The following is a 19,753-nucleotide window of genomic DNA, read 5'->3' on the forward strand; positions in this document are numbered from 1 at the left end:
TTCATGAACCAGCAGATGCCAATGTGAAATTTATGTATCGAGACCCGTGCTAATTAATACCTAACTAGATACTACATGTTAGAATTAATTAGTATCTGAGAACAGATTTTGTTTTGACAAAGCTAATATGGTTATAAATGTTATAAATGTGTACATGGTTTAAAAACTATGTTTAAATGGACAGACAAATATCAAGCAGTTGGACACATTAAATTTACACATGCACACATTTCAAACTGCACAAACATAAATATTGTACACACTTCGAACTTCCTCTGCATACAAATAGTTAGACGTGTGCATGCATCACCTGACACACATGGACCAGACTACATTTACACTGACCTGATTGCTTCTCCATGTGGAGTTCTGAGACACCTTCGAGCCTCCTTACAGTTTCACAAATACAGTTCATGATGTGTTTAAGCTGGGACATCAAAGTTTTACTGGATTTTTTTCTGAAGTTATTTAAGTGTATAATATAATTGCTATTAATATAATTTTTACATAAATCATTTCTAGATGTGAAACATATTCCCAATAAACATCTAATCAATATATTTTTTTGCCCCTGGTCGTCCCACAACTCTGTAATATAACTGGCAAAAATACCAGAACGTCTTCCATCTGCCTACAGTGGGAAACGAGTTGAATCTGGTGCAATACAGTAAAAATGTTACATATCATCACTTTTTTTCCAAATCAAATGCTGATTTTACAGAATGAAGGATTTTAACTGGAATGACTGGGAGATTAAAATAAGTAGTTTTAATGGAAGTCAATGGGACATTTTTGGACGTGAAGGTTCCCAGAGGGAGTATCTGCTGCTACATAAGATATACTGACATCAGATCAGTTTGCTGCTAAATTTGGACATATCTTAAGACTCTAATCACCCCTTAGACCCATCCCTCAAATAATTATTATATGGGAAATAGTTTGTTTTTGTTTTATAATAACAAAAAATGCAATAAATAAAAACTGGCATTTAAAGAGTTAAAATCCAAATGATTGAATGTTAGGTCATTTTGAGCAGGTCAGAAGTTTTTTAAGCAATTCATGAAAAACAAAGCAGAAAAAGTTTAATGTTTGATTATTTTATAGCAGTTACCGGCACTCATGGCCACTACTGAGCGCCGGCTCTGGCGTTTCCCGTCCCCGTGTAGCCGCAGGGAGCACGGCAGCGCTTGGCTTTGGATCCAAAACGTGCATGATAATAACACCAACTCTGTCCCGAGTGGTGGCGGGGGGGCACCGTCGCTGCAGTGAGCGCCATGTCGCCGGAGACCGTTGCAGCAGCAGAAAATCCGTGTCCGGTGCCGCAGCTGCGAAGGTGGCGAGTGCAGACGGAGCCGGTCCGTGGTGTCGGCTTGCCAGAAAAAAACGATCGGCTTCCTCTGCCAGGGCACGGCAGTCCGTGATGCTGGTGTTAGCCAAAGCGGCTCGTACCAGGGAAGGCAGCTGTCTCAGAAAGAGTTGGACGAAGAGGAAATCGGGTGCATGGTCCCCCATGAGATCCAACATCCTGTCCATGAGCTCGGAGGGTCTGTCACCCAGACCTTGCAACGAGAATAGACGACTGGCCCGCTCGGCATCGGAGAGTTCAAAAGTCTTGAGCAGGTGAGCTTTGATTGCAGCATACTTATTGTCCGCCGGTGGGTTCTTTAAAAAACTGACCAATCTCGTGGCTGTAGCACTGCTGAGCACCGCGACAACATAGTAGTACTTGGTGGCGTCCACAGTAATGTCACCCAAGGCGAACTGTGCTTCAGCCTGGGCAAACCACGCCGAGGCAGACGACTCCCAGAACTCTGGCAGCTTCAGAGACACCGCGTTCGTAGTCATCGTCGATCGGGAGTTTGTGGAAAACGTCCACGTCGGGGTCAGTGTGGAAATTGTAGAAAGGAAGTGAAGAGCCAATTTCTCACTTTAACTACACAACTCGTGTCGTTTTATTCAAAACAGAACAACAGACTATTTTGGAAAAACAATATGGAGGCGCCCGTGGAGACAGACAACTTGCTATAACTTGAAACACCAGTCTATATTACTGCACGGTGAATTATGTAATTAAGAGTCCACTACAGCCTTGACATTTTTTGGCCACTGAGGTCACCACAGGGTGGTAGGAGAACACAGGCGCTAAAGAAATCTGTAAAACATTGTTTGTCCAGTTTGTGTTGTGTTCATGTTTACATTTATTTAAGTGCCCAAACTGTGTTTGATTCAAGCGCATAGATGAAAACCCAAAGTTAAATGACACATTTCATAAATAATGTGTTCCACATTTCTGACCTTACTGAGTGAAGTTCCTCTCCGTATTAATTCATCGTTGTTGTTTTTCTTCATACAGACATGTCAGAGAAGAGGCTGTGTGTAAAAAATGTGAGTTTAAATAAAGTTGGAGCAGAGAAAGGAGAAGTGGGGATGCAGGCTGACGGAGAGAGGGAGGGAAAGTGAAAGAGAGCGAGTGTGCGTCACACTTCCACACAGACAGAGGAAGTGTGTGTTGCTCGGCCCTGCCTCCATCCCTCCCTCCTTCCTCTTCTCTCCCTCTGTCAGCAGCAGTTAAAATGTCGGTCGTTTAGCTCGTCCTCTGCCCTCTTTTTTCTCTTCTTCACCATCTTTCTCTCCGTCCTACAAGAGAAAACCCCGCTCTCTGTTTTTCACCACCATCCTCCCTTCTTTTCTTTCCACTCCTCCCTCGGTCGATGGATCAAAGCGAAGTGTTTTTCTACCGAGCCGTTGCTCGGCTACGTTGTTGGTAGACGGAAGGGAAAGGTAATGTCCAGATTTTGTCCTCTAATTTTGAAAATGAAAACAGAGATTGACGTGAAGGATGTAGTAAATGTAGTCATCTGGGATCCTTCTGGTCTTACAGCAGAAGTCAACATGTCAACATTTTATGGGCTTCCCCCACAACCATCATCTTCATCACAGCTGAGTTTGTAGAGACTGAAGAGAAGATTTCATTTCATTTGGCTGCTTTTAATGTGAGTCCTGCAGCTCGGCCCTGACCAGACTTTCAGTCTCAGACAGCATTGATCACAGTATCACAGGACAGTTAGGTCAGCTGTCAGAAGTCAGGTGTCCATCATGTGACCTTTAAACCAACATACTGACTCTAAATGGAAACCTCTGAACATTGCTCAGACATTCTGCTGAGTTTACGTCTGCTTGGCTTGTGAACGCTGTAAATTTTAAGATGTCAGGATTTTAATTTGGTAAATATATTTCCCACACAGTCTGATAGCCGGGATGTGTCAGCTTCTACTGCTTTCATTAGAAAGAACATTATGTAGTCTTAGCTCTACTCAGAACTGATTGATAGGATCATGTTTTATTTAGAATAAAAACCAGGAGTTTTGTTCCAACTTAAGCTCCAAAAAAGTCAGGTCTCTGTGTAAAATGTAAATGAAAATCTCATCCATCCATATTTATTCCTAGAAGATAAACAACACATCAGATGATGAAACTGAGACATTTGACCGTTCAGCACGGTGGAAAAAGTAGTTCCAGGGTGTAAAAAGTCGTTCCAGGGTGTAAAAAGTAGTTCCAGGGTGACGTTCAGCATGGTGGAAAAAGTAGTTCCAGGGTGACGTTCAGCATGGTGGAAAAAGTAGTTCCAGGGTGACGTTCGGCATGGTGGAAAAAGTAGTTCCAGAGTGATGTTCGGCATGGTGGAAAAAGTAGTTCCAGGGTGATGTTCAGCACGGTGTAAAAAGTAGTTACAGGGTGATGTTCAGCATGGTGTAAAAAGTAGTTCCAGGGTGATGTTCAGCACGGTGTAAAAAGTAGTTACAGGGTGATGTTCAGCACGGTGTAAAAAGTAGTTCCAGGGTGATGTTCAGCATGGTGTAAAAAGTAGTTCCAGGGTGATGTTCAGCATGGTGTAAAAAGTAGTTCCAGGGTGATGTTCAGCACGGTGTAAAAAGTAGTTCCAGGGTGATGTTCAGCATGGTGTAAAAAGTAGTTCCAGGGTGTTGTTCAGCATGGTGTAAAAAGTAGTTACAGGGTGATGTTCAGCATGGTGTAAAAAGTAGTTCCAGGATGATGTTTAGCATGGTGTAAAAAGTAGTTCCAGGGTGATGTTCAGCATGGTGTAAAAAGTAGTTCCAGGGTGATGTTCGGCACGGTGGAAAAAGTAGTTCCAGGGTGATGTTCGGATCGGTGTAAAAAGTAGTTCCAGGGTGATGTTCGGATCGGTGTAAAAAGTAGTTACAGGGTGATGTTCAGCACGGTGTAAAAAGTAGTTACAGGGTGATGTTCAGCATGGTGTAGCATCTCCTCTTCTTCTAACATGTCTGGAAAGTGGAAGTGAGGAGACCTTTTTCTGGAGTTTTAGGAGAGGAATTTTGTCCCATTCTGGTCTGATGCAGGATTCTAGCTGCTCTACAGTCCTGGACCTTGGTTGCTGGATTTCTGCTTCCATGATGCTCCAGATGTTGTGTACTGGTGAAAGGTCTGGACTGCAGGCAGGCCAGTTCAGCAGCCGGACTCTTCTCCTGTGAAGCCATGCTGCTGTGATGGATGCAGGATGTGGTTCAGCATCGTCTTGCTGAAATCTGCAAGGTCTTCCCTGAAAGAGACGTTGTATGGATGGGAGCAGATGTTGCTCTAAAGCCTCCATGTACTTTTCAGCATTGATGGAGCTTCACAGATGTGGAAGCCCATGTCATTGTGGATTTCAGGGTGAACATATTGAGATGGTGCTACTGCTTGGAACATCTCTGCAGCAGATGTTGTGGACATTTTGGTTCCTATGTTTCACTTTTCAGAAGCATCTGTAGACCATTTCAGAACTCCAGTCATTATAAATGATTGGCTGTTGAGCGCCTGGGTTTCAATCATGAATTCATTAAATGTATACAGTCGTTATATTGTAATCCAACGGCCGGAATAAAGATCGGTGGCCAACTGTCTGACAACTTCCAGCTCTTCAGGGGCACTCGTCAAGGCTGCTGCCTTAGTCTGGCCCTGTTTGCTCTGTTCATAGAGCCCTTGGCCCAGGCCGTAGGGCAAAACATTGAACTAGAAGGCGTTACAATAGCAAATACTGAACATATAGTAGCTCTCTTCGCTGATGACATTGTTACCTACTTACAGAACCCAGATGTAACCCTTCCCCAATTTAAGATAACCTTGAAGGATTTCGGTCGCCTGTCTGGTTATATTTTAAACATTACAAAAACACAAGTCTTAACTATAAATTACAGCCCAAATATAAAAATCCAAACAGATTTCAAACTTTGTTGGCTAGCTAAAAGGATAAAACACTTGGGAGTCGTCCTTTCCCGAGACCAGAATGAACTGTTTGACCTAAACTTCAGGAAATTGATTGACGCTATAAAGATGGACATGAAACGTTGGACAATGCTGACATTGGACTTTAGTTCAAGAACAGAAAGTGTTAAGATGAATCTACTGCCAAAATGTCTCGATCTCTTCATGTCACTCCCCAGCATAATTCCAGACTCTCAGTTTGATGCCTGGGATAAGGTAATATCACGTTTTATCTGGGCAGGAGCCAAACCTAGGACTAATTTCAAAACCCTTCAATTAGATAAAGACAGAAATATAGTGTGTTGGTGTCAGAGTTCCTGAATGGAGCATTCTTATTTATGTAATGAAGTAAGTTGGATTCCTGCTTCTGGCACTAGCGGTGGTGAGAACGGGATTAAACATGCCACTGTAAATGTGCGTGACGTTGACCAGATTATTATAGAAACTCAGATTATTTAGATTTCCTCATGCAGACATTTCCCCGGTACTGTGGGAGAGCGACCAGGACGCAGTGTTAGAGGTAATTGTCTGCCGGCGGACACGGCTTTAACAGATGTGTGTGTGGTGGCCTCTCTAGATGTGTGAGTGTCCATGCTGCTGTCCATGAATCATTCACATCCAGACAGCAGAGGACACGTTGTGCTCCTGCACACTGATCATGTCTGCATGCTGAAGTGTGTTATCATCAGTGTTGTCCTGAGATGTTTCATGTCTGTTGGTTTTCCTTCAGCTTTTCTGGATGTAATGAACGCCTCTCCTCTGATCATCCTTCGCCTGGTTGGAAACACACAGTGACAGTTTATTCCTGGCAGAAGTGACCCAGTTGCAGCTGAGTGTGTTTGTGTGTGAATCTTCTTTAAAAAGAGATGTGGTGTAATGTTTTTCAGTGTGAGGGAACAGGAAATTAGAACAGGGATGTGGTTACAAGTGAAGGTGTGGTCTTCATCTGGATGATCAGTTGTTACTTGGGATGGGACTTTAACGTGTTAATTGCAATAAATTCATTTTTAAAAATTAATGCGTTTAACGCAATTGATGCGTTTTACGTATTTAATTGCGGTCTGCATTTCCTAACAACGCAGATTATTTATAGGAGCACGGTTTCCGGTACACGGATTACATTGAGACACGTCAGAGCTCGGCTAAACAGCTGATTTAGCAACGTTGGCGCTGTATTTAGAGTTTTCACACCCGTCTAGTGAGTCTGTTTTAAAGAAGCGACTACGGACAAGAGACTTTTTCTGGTGTTATTGGAGACTTTTGGAAACTGAGGTGAAAGCATGTTTACATCTTCTCAATGAGCATTGCTATCACAGACCCCTCCCCTTTCTGCAAGCCCCTCCCCCTTCTTTAGGCCCCTCCCCCGCCCACCAGCTTCCAGCTCCAGATACGGAGATGTTCCCTCTGCTCCAGGACCAGACTGGAAGCTGCTGCTGCTGATCCCGTCCTGGCTTACCGTTAATGAAGAGTGGAGGAAACATGTAGAAAGTTAAAGTTCTGTTACTTAACCAGAGAACAGCTGCAGCTGCCGGTTAAAGGACTTAAAATGACTCTTTATTTTTAACTGTTCATATTTGGCCGAGGAAATTTTTCTTTTTCTTTTTCCACTGCTTTTTTTCCAGACTTTACTAGAGCTGGAGTTATAATGTTAGTATATAATATAGTATTATTATTATTATTAGTATAATATTAGTTCTGCCCCAAGTGGAGGAGTTCCAGTATGTCGGGTCTTGTTTATGGAGAGGGAGATCGACAGGCGGATCGGTGCAGCGTCTGCACTGATGAGGACTCTGCATCGGTCTGTCGTGGTGAAGAAGGAGCTGAGCTGAAAGGAGAGTCTCTAGATTTATAAAGATCCGGTCCATCCGTGTTCCTGCCGTCACCTATGGTCACCAGCTGTGGGTAGTGACCAAAAGAACAAGCGGCCAGAATGAGTTTCCTCCTCAGGGTGTCTGGACTCTCCCTTGGAGATACGGTGAGAAGCTCTGTCAAGCAGGAGGAGATCAGAGTAGGACTGCTGCTCCTCCACATCCAGAGAATCCAGATGATGTGGCTCAGGTATCTGGTTAGGATGTCTCCTGGACTCCTCCCTTGGGAGGTTTTCTTTGTATGTCCCATCATGAGGAAGTCCAGGGAAGACCCAAGACACGCTGGAGGCACTATGTCTCCTGACTGGCCTGGGAACCCCTCAACATCTCCCCAGATGAACTGTAAGAGGTGGCCGGGGAGAGGGAAGTCTGGGCTTCTCTGTTGAAGCTGCTGCCATCATGACCATACCTGGATAAGTGACAGTAGATGGAGGAGCAGAGTTTTTATTCCAGGAATCTTCCATACAGGTAGTGTCTGGTGTCTGCTTCCTAAAGTAGTTTTATGCCCTTGGTGTCACAAATCAAAGATGGCGTTGATATTAACAATGTGAACTCTATTTATATTAGGGCTGTCAAAATAAGGCGTTAACAGCGTTAACTAATTTATGTCATGACAAGGCATGACGGCATGACGAGCCCCATACAGCCATCATCTCTCTGTCATGACGACGATGGGGAAGATGAGCCGGCTGGTTCTAGGGATGGACTCCATGGAGAATGGGGGTGTTTAACACACACTCTTTTCCCGGTGAGAGGGTTCCACACCTGCACTTTTCCCACATTCTTTATTAAACTTATCCTGCGTTTTGCACCAACGTGTCTGCTCTAGAGGACCTCTGCTCATCTCTGTGCAGCGATGGCTGTCAGTGAGCAGCTGATCGGCTTTTCTCTCGTTGCGTTTATGGTTCAGCTGAGGAGGAGGAGGAGGAAACTAGCGGGTCATGGTTCACACCGTCACATACTTATCCCAAAGTGTTGTTGCTGGCAGGACCTTCTCAAGAGGGAGGGAGGGAGGAAGAACAGATGAGACCTTTTTTAAGTCTAGAGTTTATAAATATTAAACTGATTATTACAACTAAAGTGATCATTATTGTTATTATTGTTGAACAAATGGTTATATTAACAACATAGAATTATCTATTAATACTATTATAACAATTTCACAGATTGTATTTGGTTTGTTTCTAAATGTCATGTTTGCATTTTTCTAAATATTTTTAAAAGATTTTTATTAAATACATGATTATTTAAGAAATATGGTCTTCTATGATACTTGTTATTATTGTTATTTAATTGATAATATACTAATAACTTAATAAGGTTAATAGAAGACCAAATTAATCACTCTGCTCTGAAGAGAGAACGAAACGTTGTCTGGATGGGAGAAAACATCAAAGCAGAGTTTTCTTCCTTTGAACTGTCATTCATCGAAATCTCTTCTTCTGCATCCTGCTCTCTTCCTCCCTCATCCCTCCCTTCTCTTCGTCATGGCTCCACCTTTCTCTTCCTGCCTCTAATCCTGTCTCCCTCTGTCATTTAGCTTCCTCCCTTAATTCCTGCTTCATTTCTGTCTGTATTTCTCTGACACTTTCCTTGCGTAGGCCTGCAGCTCTGAAATAAAAAGCAGTAAGAATGGATCCATTTAACATGTCAGCTGAGCTTCATGTGCAACGTTTGCATTGTTTGGCTCTCAGAAATCGTCCTGCTGTATTAAAGATGATTCTGTATTTGTGTTTGCAGGCGTTTAAACCAGTGGTGGGGAAGACCTTGTTGTCATCGGTAACAGCGGTGGAGTTTTTATTGGACCGACAGCTGGAATTCCTGCCTGACCACTCAGCCTGTCAACCATACCAGGTAACACAGTCAAAGGTCCGAGTATCAGTGTGTCTCTGAGTGTACTCTGCTGGTCGGGTGGAGAGACTTAGACAGGGAAAACCAGAACTACCACCAAGTTATTAATAAATTACGGAAGTGGTGTATTAAGATTACCATCTCTTCCTCTCTGTGTGGTTGTCTGTGTGTCAGACAGCACACACACATCTCTGTCTCTAGCCTTGTAGTTCTGGGTTTATATAAAGGCAGCTCTTACAGAGCTGAGGTACCTGGATGTGGTTGAAGGAGGCCTGTGATGAATAAAACTGTCCCAGTGGAGGTGATCTGAGCTTTGTGACATGGTTCAGAAGATGCTCCACTGTGGTCATAAAGGGATGGACATGGTCAGCAACAATACTCAGAGCAAGGCAAGTTTATTTCTACAGCACATTTCATGTACAAGACAATTCAAAGTTTAAGCAAAAACAAGTGCATTAAAATGAAACTTTAATAAAGTTCCAGTGTGGGGAATCAACAGCTGCTCTGATAAAAGGCAGCTAATAGAACAGTTTTAACCCTGATGTAAAACTGCTGAGTCAGCACACCTGCCGGTTTCTGGGAGTTTGTTCTACATGTGAGGAGCATAAAAGCTGAATGCTGCCTCTCCATGTTTAGTTCTGACTCCAGGAACAGAAAGTAGACCCTGGTGACCTGAGGGACCTGGTTGCTTCATAACCAACCAGAAGATCCTGAATTGATAAACCATTCAGGTCTTTGTAAACTAGCAGCAGGAAGCCAGTGTAAAGATCTGAGGACTGGAGGTCTAGGGTGTACTTTCTTGGCAGTGTTGTGGACTAACTACAGCTGTCTGATGGACTTGGGATGATGCAGCAGGTGTAAACAGAAGGTGTAAACAGTTTACAGTATACAGATGTGAAGGAGCAAGAATACATTTAAATTGCAGGTGATGAGGTGAACATTTGTAATTTATATAAAACACTGTTAAAATAAATGTAGTAGTAATGTCAGAAAGCAAGAAAGAGCAGCAGTAATGTCCAGTAACTGTTGGTGATTTTAAGTGTTGACGGCCTGGGGGACAAAGCTGCTGCAGAACCTGGTGGTCCTGCATCGAATGCTGCAGAGCCTCTTTCCAGAGGCCACCAGGGTAACCAGTCCATGGTGGAGATGTGAGGAGTCACTGCAGTGGGTCCAGGATCCTCTCTGCTGTCCTCACCATTCGCCTCACATCCTTCCAGCTGAACAGCAGTCTTCATTTAATTGAAGGAAGTTCTGGTACATCGATTCTTTACTTTGATCGATGCAGTTGATCAGAGTTTCGCTCGGTTCTTCTCTTCACCTGCTGCAGGTGCTTCTCTTCACCTGCTGCAGGTGCTTCTCTTCACCTGCTGCAGGTGCTTTCCGCTGCAGCCACTTCTACACTTTATAGAACAAAACAAGACGGTTTAGAACTCACTAGAGTTTTTGCTCTACTGAAACTCTTGAATCTGACTTTATAGATCGGTGGAAGTAACTGTTGACTGTATCAGCTGATCACTCTGATTGATCAGCTGCTGCGTGAAATCATTCCACTGATGGCATACAAGATCATTTCATCAGAAATAGAAATTCCTTTAGTGCACTTAGTAAAGTACACCAAGTTTAAAACTTTAAAACCGTTGTTTTGAAGCTGATGCAGCAGGATTTCCAGCAGCACTCTGCTAGTGGGGGAGGAGTGGGGGAGGCTCCGCTCTGACTGCAGCGTCTCCAACAACACAGAGCTGCCTGTGAATGCCTGTCTGGAAATCACACCGATACACTTAAAGAATACTTTTTTGAAAACTTATTAAACAAACAAACAAAAAAAATCAAACGAAGAGCTTGTTCTGACCCTTTGCTCGCAGGGAGGCCAGAGTCGGAAGGGGGGCTGGCCCAGTGTGTCCGACTCCGTAGCATCAACAGCTAAGTGATGGCAAGCGAACCCGACCAAGCAGCAGCCATTTATGTTTGAAGCAGACTCCGAGCCTGAGAGTGAAGATACCGAGATGGTGGAGAAGAAGCATGTTTACAACCAAATGTTTACAAAGATTTAGGTGGCAGAGCGCTTCACCCCACTTATAAAAAAAACAAACACAGGGTTCATTTCTACAGTTAGCATTGGCGTTAGCATTTGCTGCATCAGCAGTAAAGCTTGACTTCATATCATTCCACGTCTAAAGCATGACTTTAGGCGTAGAAGAGGGGCTGGCTTATTCAAACAGCCTCCTGTGATGATGAAATCCCAGGAGCAAATCAAAATCATGTGTTTGCGAGAGTTTACCTTGTTGGCGGTTCTGCTGTGAACAAAAGGCCCAGACGGAAAAACTTGACTGTCTTCAAAAGAAAGGCTTTCAGGGAAGTTAACCCTTCAGTCCATCACTAGTACATGTTTTAACTTGAAAAAGTGCAATTTCCGGGTGATGACTCCTTTAAAATTTGCTATTTTGCCTCTTTAATCCACTTGTTTTCAATATAAAACTGCATGTAGAAGCTCTGATTGGTGGAAAGTCTGACAGGAAGTGGCTTCATCATCATGTCCAGGTCTAAATAGAGGTCTCTTAGCAACATAGTAGTGATGGTGATGTTTTTATGGTGAAATGTGATAAATAATGCTGTTATCATGGATCATTGTGGATTTACCAGATAGAATCTCTGAATAAAACTACATTTAGTGGCTGGATTGTAAACCTCCTGGACGGGATAGAAATGTCTGGAAAACTTCGTAGATCAGCTAAAGGGTTAAATATCCATCACATTTACCCCACAGAGATACACACCACCGTTCCTGAGACACTGATGGTAGAAGAGATGGAGCTCAAGGATGCCGGAGATTTGCTGGAGTTTTAGGGGTTAATGAGCCAGTTTAATAACTAACCTGAAGTCGAGGCTTTTTCTGTCAGAATATGAGCAGATATGGTGAAAATAGTTTAAGGAATTGAAAACAGGTTCATACCCGGTCTGAAAGTCCCTTTTGTAAGGACAGGTGTGGATTTTAATTATGACTTCATTGAGAATCTCTGAGTTCAGATTCAGGAAGAATATCTGTTATTCTTTTACTAAAGTGGAAAAAATTCCAATGAATTGTGTTTTATATGAACGAACAGTTTTCATGTGTGTAGGTTCAGATATGGCTGCTCATCAGGACCACATCCACCGAGTCCTCAGATACCCAGTAGATCCAGAAACAGCTGGCAGTCTGACAGCAGTCATCTGTCCTGGTACAAGGCTCTGCAGCTGAACAGACTGTTGTGTTGCACTGCAAGGAACACCGTGTTCCCCCAGTACCAACCAGATGGATGAGTGTGGTCCTCCGTGTTCAGGCCGAACACCAGGACGGAGACCATGTTGCTGTTTCATTGTTTCACTGGTGAGTTCTGCTGCCGTCTCACCTGCAGACTCCTTCTGGACGTCTGGGTTATAGTTGATCTTCCAGCTCATTTTACGCATGATAAAATCTCCTGTTCTCCAAGAGAACAAGGTGCCTGAGATTACTTTCATAGAGAAATTATCTTCATATCAGCTGAAAATGTCATGGTGAGTTTATTGTAAAGGGGGTTGAACATCGTGTTTCCCATGAAATGACTCAACTTTTAATCAGAGTCATTCATTAAAAGTAACTCTGGGACATTCTGCTCTTCATTTTGTCCATTTTTGACCTCATTCTGATCATCATTCTGCTCCGTTAAAATGAAGTAAAAATAACACTGACATCACAGAGTGCATAATTATCTTTTGTAAAAGCTATTTGATTAAAGATGTGGGTTTAATGTGACTTATTGGGACTTTTTGTCCTAAAAATAATCCAACAAATAGTCAAACAGTCATTTAAAGAGTTAAAATCCTTAAAAAAAATCTCTGAATGTTTGGCAGTTTTCAGCAGAAAAAAGCAGAATCTGTAAAGTTTTATAACTTGGAAGTGGACATTGTAGGACGTTAGTAAATAAACTGATGTCTGAGGATTAATAGTGAAAATTAACTTTTGTTTTTTTGGGGTGGCTGAGAGGGTGGGTGTTTGGAGTAGCTAGCAACCTGCTCCAACCTCTGGATGTTTCCATCTTTGAACACAGACAGCTACAGCTGACGGCCAGCTGATTCTCACATCAGTGATCTGTTTGGGGGAAATTACATTCTGGATTTATGTTCTCAAACCCACATCCTCCCTGATCATCAGCCATCATCAGACAGCTCCTTCAGTCTGAGGCTTTTATCTTGATGGGACTGGAAAACTTTCACCAACACAGAGCTAGTTTGGTAAACTGATGCCACCTTGTGGTGAAAGTAACATATTACTGTGACAAGCGTAAAGTGGCCTCCCTGAGAAAGAGAACTGTTTTCATTTTAAGTATGCTGTGATTAGCATTCATGCCCTTTATGCGTGTGCATGGTGGGAGCTGTGCATCATGTCTGGAAGCTCAGATGTGGAATCTGAGGTTGAGGTTGGTCTGTTGATGATAAACTGGATTAAATTACATTATTTATCTCATTTAACACTGACAATATATGTTATTGTATCATTTGCAGTTTTCTATTTCTGCACAATTTACTGAACTTTGCATTATATGGATTAGAAAACCAAAAAAGACCAATACATACTGTATCTACACATATATGTATATATATGTATGGATAGATAGATAGATGGATAGATGGATTAATACATAGGTGTATGTGTGTGTTTAAATGTATGTATTGTCTGCTTCAAGAAGCTCGCTGGTTGGAGCCCCGGTGGGTGTAGGAACAGTGGCTTTTCTGTGTGGAGTTTGCATGTTCTCTACGTGTATGCGTTGTTCTCTCCGGCTTCCTCCCACCATCCAAAGACAAGCGTGTCAGGTTAACTGGTTACTCTGAATTCTGCCTAGGTGTGAGTGGTTGTTTGCCTCTGTGTCGGCCCTGTGATGGACTGGCCACCTGTCCAGGTGTACCTGTCTCTCGCCTGTTAACTGCTGGGATAGGCTCCAGCTGCCTCGTACCCCTCAAGTGGACAAAGCGGTACAGAAAATGTTTTGTCTGTAGAAATAAATTAAACTTAAACTCCTATAGGGAGTGTTGGTGTGATTCTACACATTTATAGTGATGGGAAATGAATTAAATGCAGCATAAGTGATTATTTCTCTGACAATAATCGTACCAAGAACATCATTAATCATAACATCTCTATTTGGAGGTAGTTTGAAGTGTGTAAACGCACAGTGATTCGGAGCTGAGCTGCTTCTGTTTAGTTTATATGAATAACCGAGGAGGATCCAGGATGTGTAAACAGTCGATCTGTGAAAAGACCACTGACCAGGCTGCCTGAATCAGCAGTGGGAGCAGCTATCTGATGTCAGTGGAAGTTCGGTTCCAGTAGCACTGAAGCACTTCAACTTTCATACAGATTCTTTCTGTTTTAAATCACAGAGCTGCACATTCAGCTGGAGAGCTGGGAAAAAGCTGTAAAACTATCACTTACTCACTCTGTTTGTCCAGTTGGACAGGAAGACGAGGGAGGAGGACAGAGCTTCGATCTGGTTGGCAAAAACAATGAAGTCAGTGTTCAGAGATCAGGCTGCTGCTCAGGTCTCTGTTGGAAGCTGCGTGTGCAGAGGCTGAGGAGGCAGATAATGAAACTGTTAGTGCTGACTCAGCAGTCTGACTAAACACCACCACACTCTGTCTGGGACTCGGAGAGGTTCATGTGAAACAAGTTGAAAGAAAAGTGTAGGTGCAGTAAGAATAATCAGCGTTATTCATCATTGTGTAGTTGGGACAGATGGATCGGGTCTTCATCAGCAGTAATGAGGGAGTTGCTCTGGTTCGTCATGGTGAACAGAGAGCTGTGCTGAAACAAGGGCTAGAAAATAAGGCCAAGGAACAAAATCTCACCATTCCAAACCATTAATTTTTTTTCTTTTTTTCCCAAAGGCTCCACCCTTGGGCCACTGCGCTGTAGATCATCTGGTAGCCATGGCAACCCTGTTATTGTGGTATTACAGACCTGGCTGTGCAGAGCATCTGGTATCCATGGCAACCATGTTATTGTGGTATTACAGACCACACGTGAACTTTGGAGGTGTTCAGGAGAAAGTTTGGTGTTTTTCTGCTGTTCAGAGAAACTCATGACAGAAATGCGAAGGTGCAGGAGGAGGCTGGACATGGTGCAGGAGGAGGCTGGACATGGTGCAGGAGGAGGCTGGACATGGTGCAGGAGGAGGCTGGACATGGTGCAGGAGGAGGCTGGACATGGTGCTAGGTCTGAAACATTTGGGAAAAAATCTTACAGCAATTTTTTTGCCCAATATTGCAATTTGGTTTGTGATTTAATCTTAAAATTCCTACTTCTTTTCAGTGTTCATGCAGAAATATATTTTCTATATGAGATGAAGGATTGTCACATGGCATCAAAATATGAACTCTATATACTAACAGGGATGTAAAGATGAGCTATAAACGGCTTCACTTACCAACTACATGATGCATCCTGTGGCAAAACACTGCAGTTTCCTCTAGAACAGGTCTCTACTTGTGAAACAACAGTCTGATGTTATTGGTCCAGTTTCCACCACAGCTTCTCATTTCTCTCCACATGATTTCTGTTCTGCACACAGCGGTTTCACCCCAATCCCACATGCACATGCAGGCGTGCACACTCCAACCAGCAGAAAACGCATATCGGACAATATGAGCTTCATCCACCTCAGTTATGCTGAGACTTCATGTCCATCAGGGAGACACAGCTGAACAAGCTGAATCTACGTCAACAGAAATTCGACTTAAACATATCTGAAGCTCACTAGAGCAGAATCACGGCCGGAAGCATTTTTTAACTCAAAAAGAAAATTCGACTGTCGCACAAGAAAGACGGCAGGAAATATGTTTGAAGTTAGTGGATCTGTGAAACCCTGGACGCTGCAGGTTTGAAACCTGGATCAGGTGTAACATGTAAATTAATCGTGCTCGTGATTGATCGTTCAGCCCAACGTGATGCAGAGATATGTTTTCTGTCCAACGTGTTCGAACAGCAGATGAGGCTCCTCGCTGTGTTGATCCTGCATGAATCTGGCTTGAGAGGAAAGGTCTGCTTGTAGTGTTATGAGTGTAGAGTGGCAGGGAAAATTAATCTGAAAACAGTAAAATGTTTGGTGGATTTGTAATTAACACAGCTACTATAAAACAGACTGTGTATATGTGTGAAATTATTTTCTAATCAACACTTGTGTAATCACCAGGTCAGAAGTTTTTAAGTGATTTACAAAACAGAAGAAAGCTCATGAAATTTGTTGTATTATAATTTTAGAGTTGCTGTGTATGGACATTTTTGGCCACCAGATGACAGTCAACTTAAGGAGCACAAAGGGTTAAATTTTGTGTTAATCAAGAAGTAATGACAATCAACTTGAGATGTCCAGTCAAATCAGTCAAACTTTATTTATATAGCACTTTTCATACAGAGGATGCAACACAAAGTTCTGTAAATGTTAAAAACAAACATGCTTGAATATACACAAGTACACACACACACACACACACACACAATCTCACACGAACCAAGAACAGCATAGCAAAGATCAACCATCTCCTCACTGGGCGTTTACAATGTCAGGGATGGATGGATGGATGAACGGACTAATGGATGGACAGATGGATGGATGGATGATATAAAATATTACTTCTGCCTTCCTCAGTGTGATAGGAAATATGTTACCAGTCCCCAGTATATGCTACAGTATATACTACCAGTAACCAATATATGCTACCAGTATATACTACCAGTAACCAATATATGCTACCAGTATATACTACCAGTAACCAGTATATGGTTCTAGTATATGCTACTAGTAACCAATATGCTACCAGTATATGCTACCAGTAACCAATATATGCTACCAATAACCAGTGTATACTACCAGTATATATGCTACCAGTAACCAATATATGCTACCAGTATATGCTACCAGTAACCAGTGTATGCTACCAGTATATGCTACCAGTAACCAGTGTATGCTACCAGTATATATGCTACCAGTAACCAATATATGCTACCAGTATATGCTACCAGTAACCAGTATATGCTATCAGTATATATGCTACCAGTAGCCAGTATATGCTACCAGTTTATGCTACCAGTAACCAGTATATGCAACCAGTGTATGCTACAGGTATATTCTACCAATAACCAGTATATGTAACCAGTATATGCTACCAGTAACCAGTGTATGCTAACAGTATATGCTACCAGTAATCAGTATATGCTACCAGAATATGCTACCAGTAACCAGTATATGCTACCAGAATATGCTACCAGTAACCAGTATATGCTACCAGTAACCAGTATATGCTATCAGTATTTATGCTACCAGTAACCAGTATATGCTACCAGTAGCCAGAATGTGCTACCAGTATATGCTACCAGTAACCAGTATATGCTACCAGTAACCAGTATATGCTAACAGTATATGCTATCAGTAACCAGTATATGCTACCAGTAAGCAGTGTATGCTACCAGTATATATGCTATCAGTAACCAGTATATACTACCAGAATATGCTTCCAGTAACTAGTGTATGATAACAGTAACCAGTGTATGCTACCAGTATATGCTACCAGTAACCAGTGTATGCTACCAGTAACCAGTGTATGCTACCAGTAACCAGTGTATGCTACCAGTAAGCAGTGTATGCCACCAGTAACCAGTGTATGCTACCGGTAACCAGTGTATGCTACCAGTATATGCTACCAGTAACCAGTGTATGCTACCAGTAAACAGTGTATGCTACCAGTAACCAGTGTATGCTACCAGTATATGCTACCAGTAACCAGTGTATGCTACCAGTAAACAGTTATGCTACCAGTAACCAGTGTATGCTACCGGTAACCAGTGTATGCTACCAGTAAACAGTTATGCTACCAGTAACCAGTATATGCTACCAGTAACCAGTGTATGCTACCAGTAAACAGTTATGCTACCAGTAACCAGTGTATCCTACCGGTAACCAGTGTATGCTACCAGTAACCAGTGTATGCTACCAGTAAACAGTGTATGCCACCAGTAACCAGTGTATGCTACCAGTATATGCTACCAGTAACCAGTATATGCTACCAGTGTATGCTACCAGTAACCAGTATATGCTACCAGTATATGCTACCAGTAACCAGTTTATGCTACCAGTAAACAGTTTATGCTACCGGTAACCAGTGTATGCTACCAGTATATGCTACCAGTAACCAGTGTATGCTACCAGTAAACAGTGTATGCTACCAGTAACCAGTGTATGCTACCAGTATATGCTACCAGTAACCAGTATATGCTACCAGTAAACAGTGTATGCTACCAGTAACCAGTGTATGCTACCAGTAACCAGTGTATGCTACCAGTATATGCTACCAGTAACCAGTGTATGCTACCAGTAAACAGTTATGCTACCAGTAACCAGTGTATGCTACCAGTAACCAGTGTATGCTACCAGTATATGCTACCAGTAACCAGTGTATGCTACCAGTAAACAGTTATGCTACCAGTAACCAGTATATGCTATCAGTAACCAGTGTATGCTACCAGTTTATGCTACCAGTAACCAGTATATGCTACCAGTAACCAGTTTATGCTACCAGTAACCAGTTTATGCTACCGGTAACCAGTGTATGCTACCAGTATATGCTACCAGTAACCAGTGTATGCTACCAGTAAACAGTTATGCTACCAGTAACCAGTGTATGCTACCAGTAACCAGTGTATGCTACCAGTAACCAGTGTATGCTACCAGTAAACAGTTTATGCTACCGGTAACCAGTGTATGCTACCAGTATATGCTACCAGTAACCAGTGTATGCTACCAGTAAACAGTGTATGCTACCAGTAACCAGTGTATGCTACCAGTATATGCTACCAGTAACCAGTGTATGCTACCAGTAAACAGTTAAGCTACCAGTAAACCAGTGTATGCTACCAGTAACCAGTGGTATACTACCATTATATGCTACCAGTAACCAGTGTATGCTAGCCAGTAAACAGTTATGCTACCAGTAACCAGTGTATGCTACCAGTAACCAGTGTATGCTACCAGTATATGCTACCAGTACCCAGTGTATGCCTACCAGTCCAACAGTTATGCTACCAGTAACCAGTATATGCTATCAGTAACCAGTGTATGCTACCAGTTTATGCTACCAGTAACCAGTATATGCTACCAGTATATGCTACCAGTAACCAGTTTATGCTACCAGTAAACAGTTTATGCTACCGGTAACCAGTGTATGCTACCAGTATATGCTACCAGTAACCAGTGTATGCTACCAGTAAACAGTGTATGCTACCAGTAACCAGTGTATGCTACCAGTATATGCTACCAGTAACCAGTATATGCTACCAGTAAACAGTTAAGCTACCAGTAACCAGTGTATGCTACCAGTAACCAGTGTATGCTACCAGTATATGCTACCAGTAACCAGTGTATGCTACCAGTAAACAGTTATGCTACCAGTAACCAGTGTATGCTACCAGTAACCAGTGTATGCTACCAGTATATGCTACCAGTAACCAGTGTATGCTACCAGTAAACAGTTATGCTACCAGTAACCAGTATATGCTATCAGTAACCAGTGTATGCTACCAGTTTATGCTACCAGTAACCAGTATATGCTACCAGTAACCAGTTTATGCTACCAGTAACCAGTTTATGCTACCGGTAACCAGTGTATGCTACCAGTATATGCTACCAGTAACCAGTGTATGCTACCAGTAACAGTTATGCTACCAGTAACCAGTGTATGCTACCAGT

General features: G+C 42.5%; 1 protein-coding gene across 1 annotated transcript in view; it reads left to right on the plus strand.

Annotated features, from left to right (window-relative positions):
- Window positions 1-19,753, plus strand: part of jmjd1cb (jumonji domain containing 1Cb) — a 120,472-nt gene that overhangs the window by 68,627 nt on the left and 32,092 nt on the right. The window contains 1 exon segment of the mRNA XM_041973257.1: window positions 8,892-9,005. Within this exon segment, the coding sequence (XP_041829191.1) occupies window positions 8,892-9,005 (114 nt within the window).

Source organism: Melanotaenia boesemani, chromosome 21 (genome assembly GCF_017639745.1).
Source record: "Melanotaenia boesemani isolate fMelBoe1 chromosome 21, fMelBoe1.pri, whole genome shotgun sequence".
Taxonomy (NCBI): domain Eukaryota; kingdom Metazoa; phylum Chordata; class Actinopteri; order Atheriniformes; family Melanotaeniidae; genus Melanotaenia; species Melanotaenia boesemani.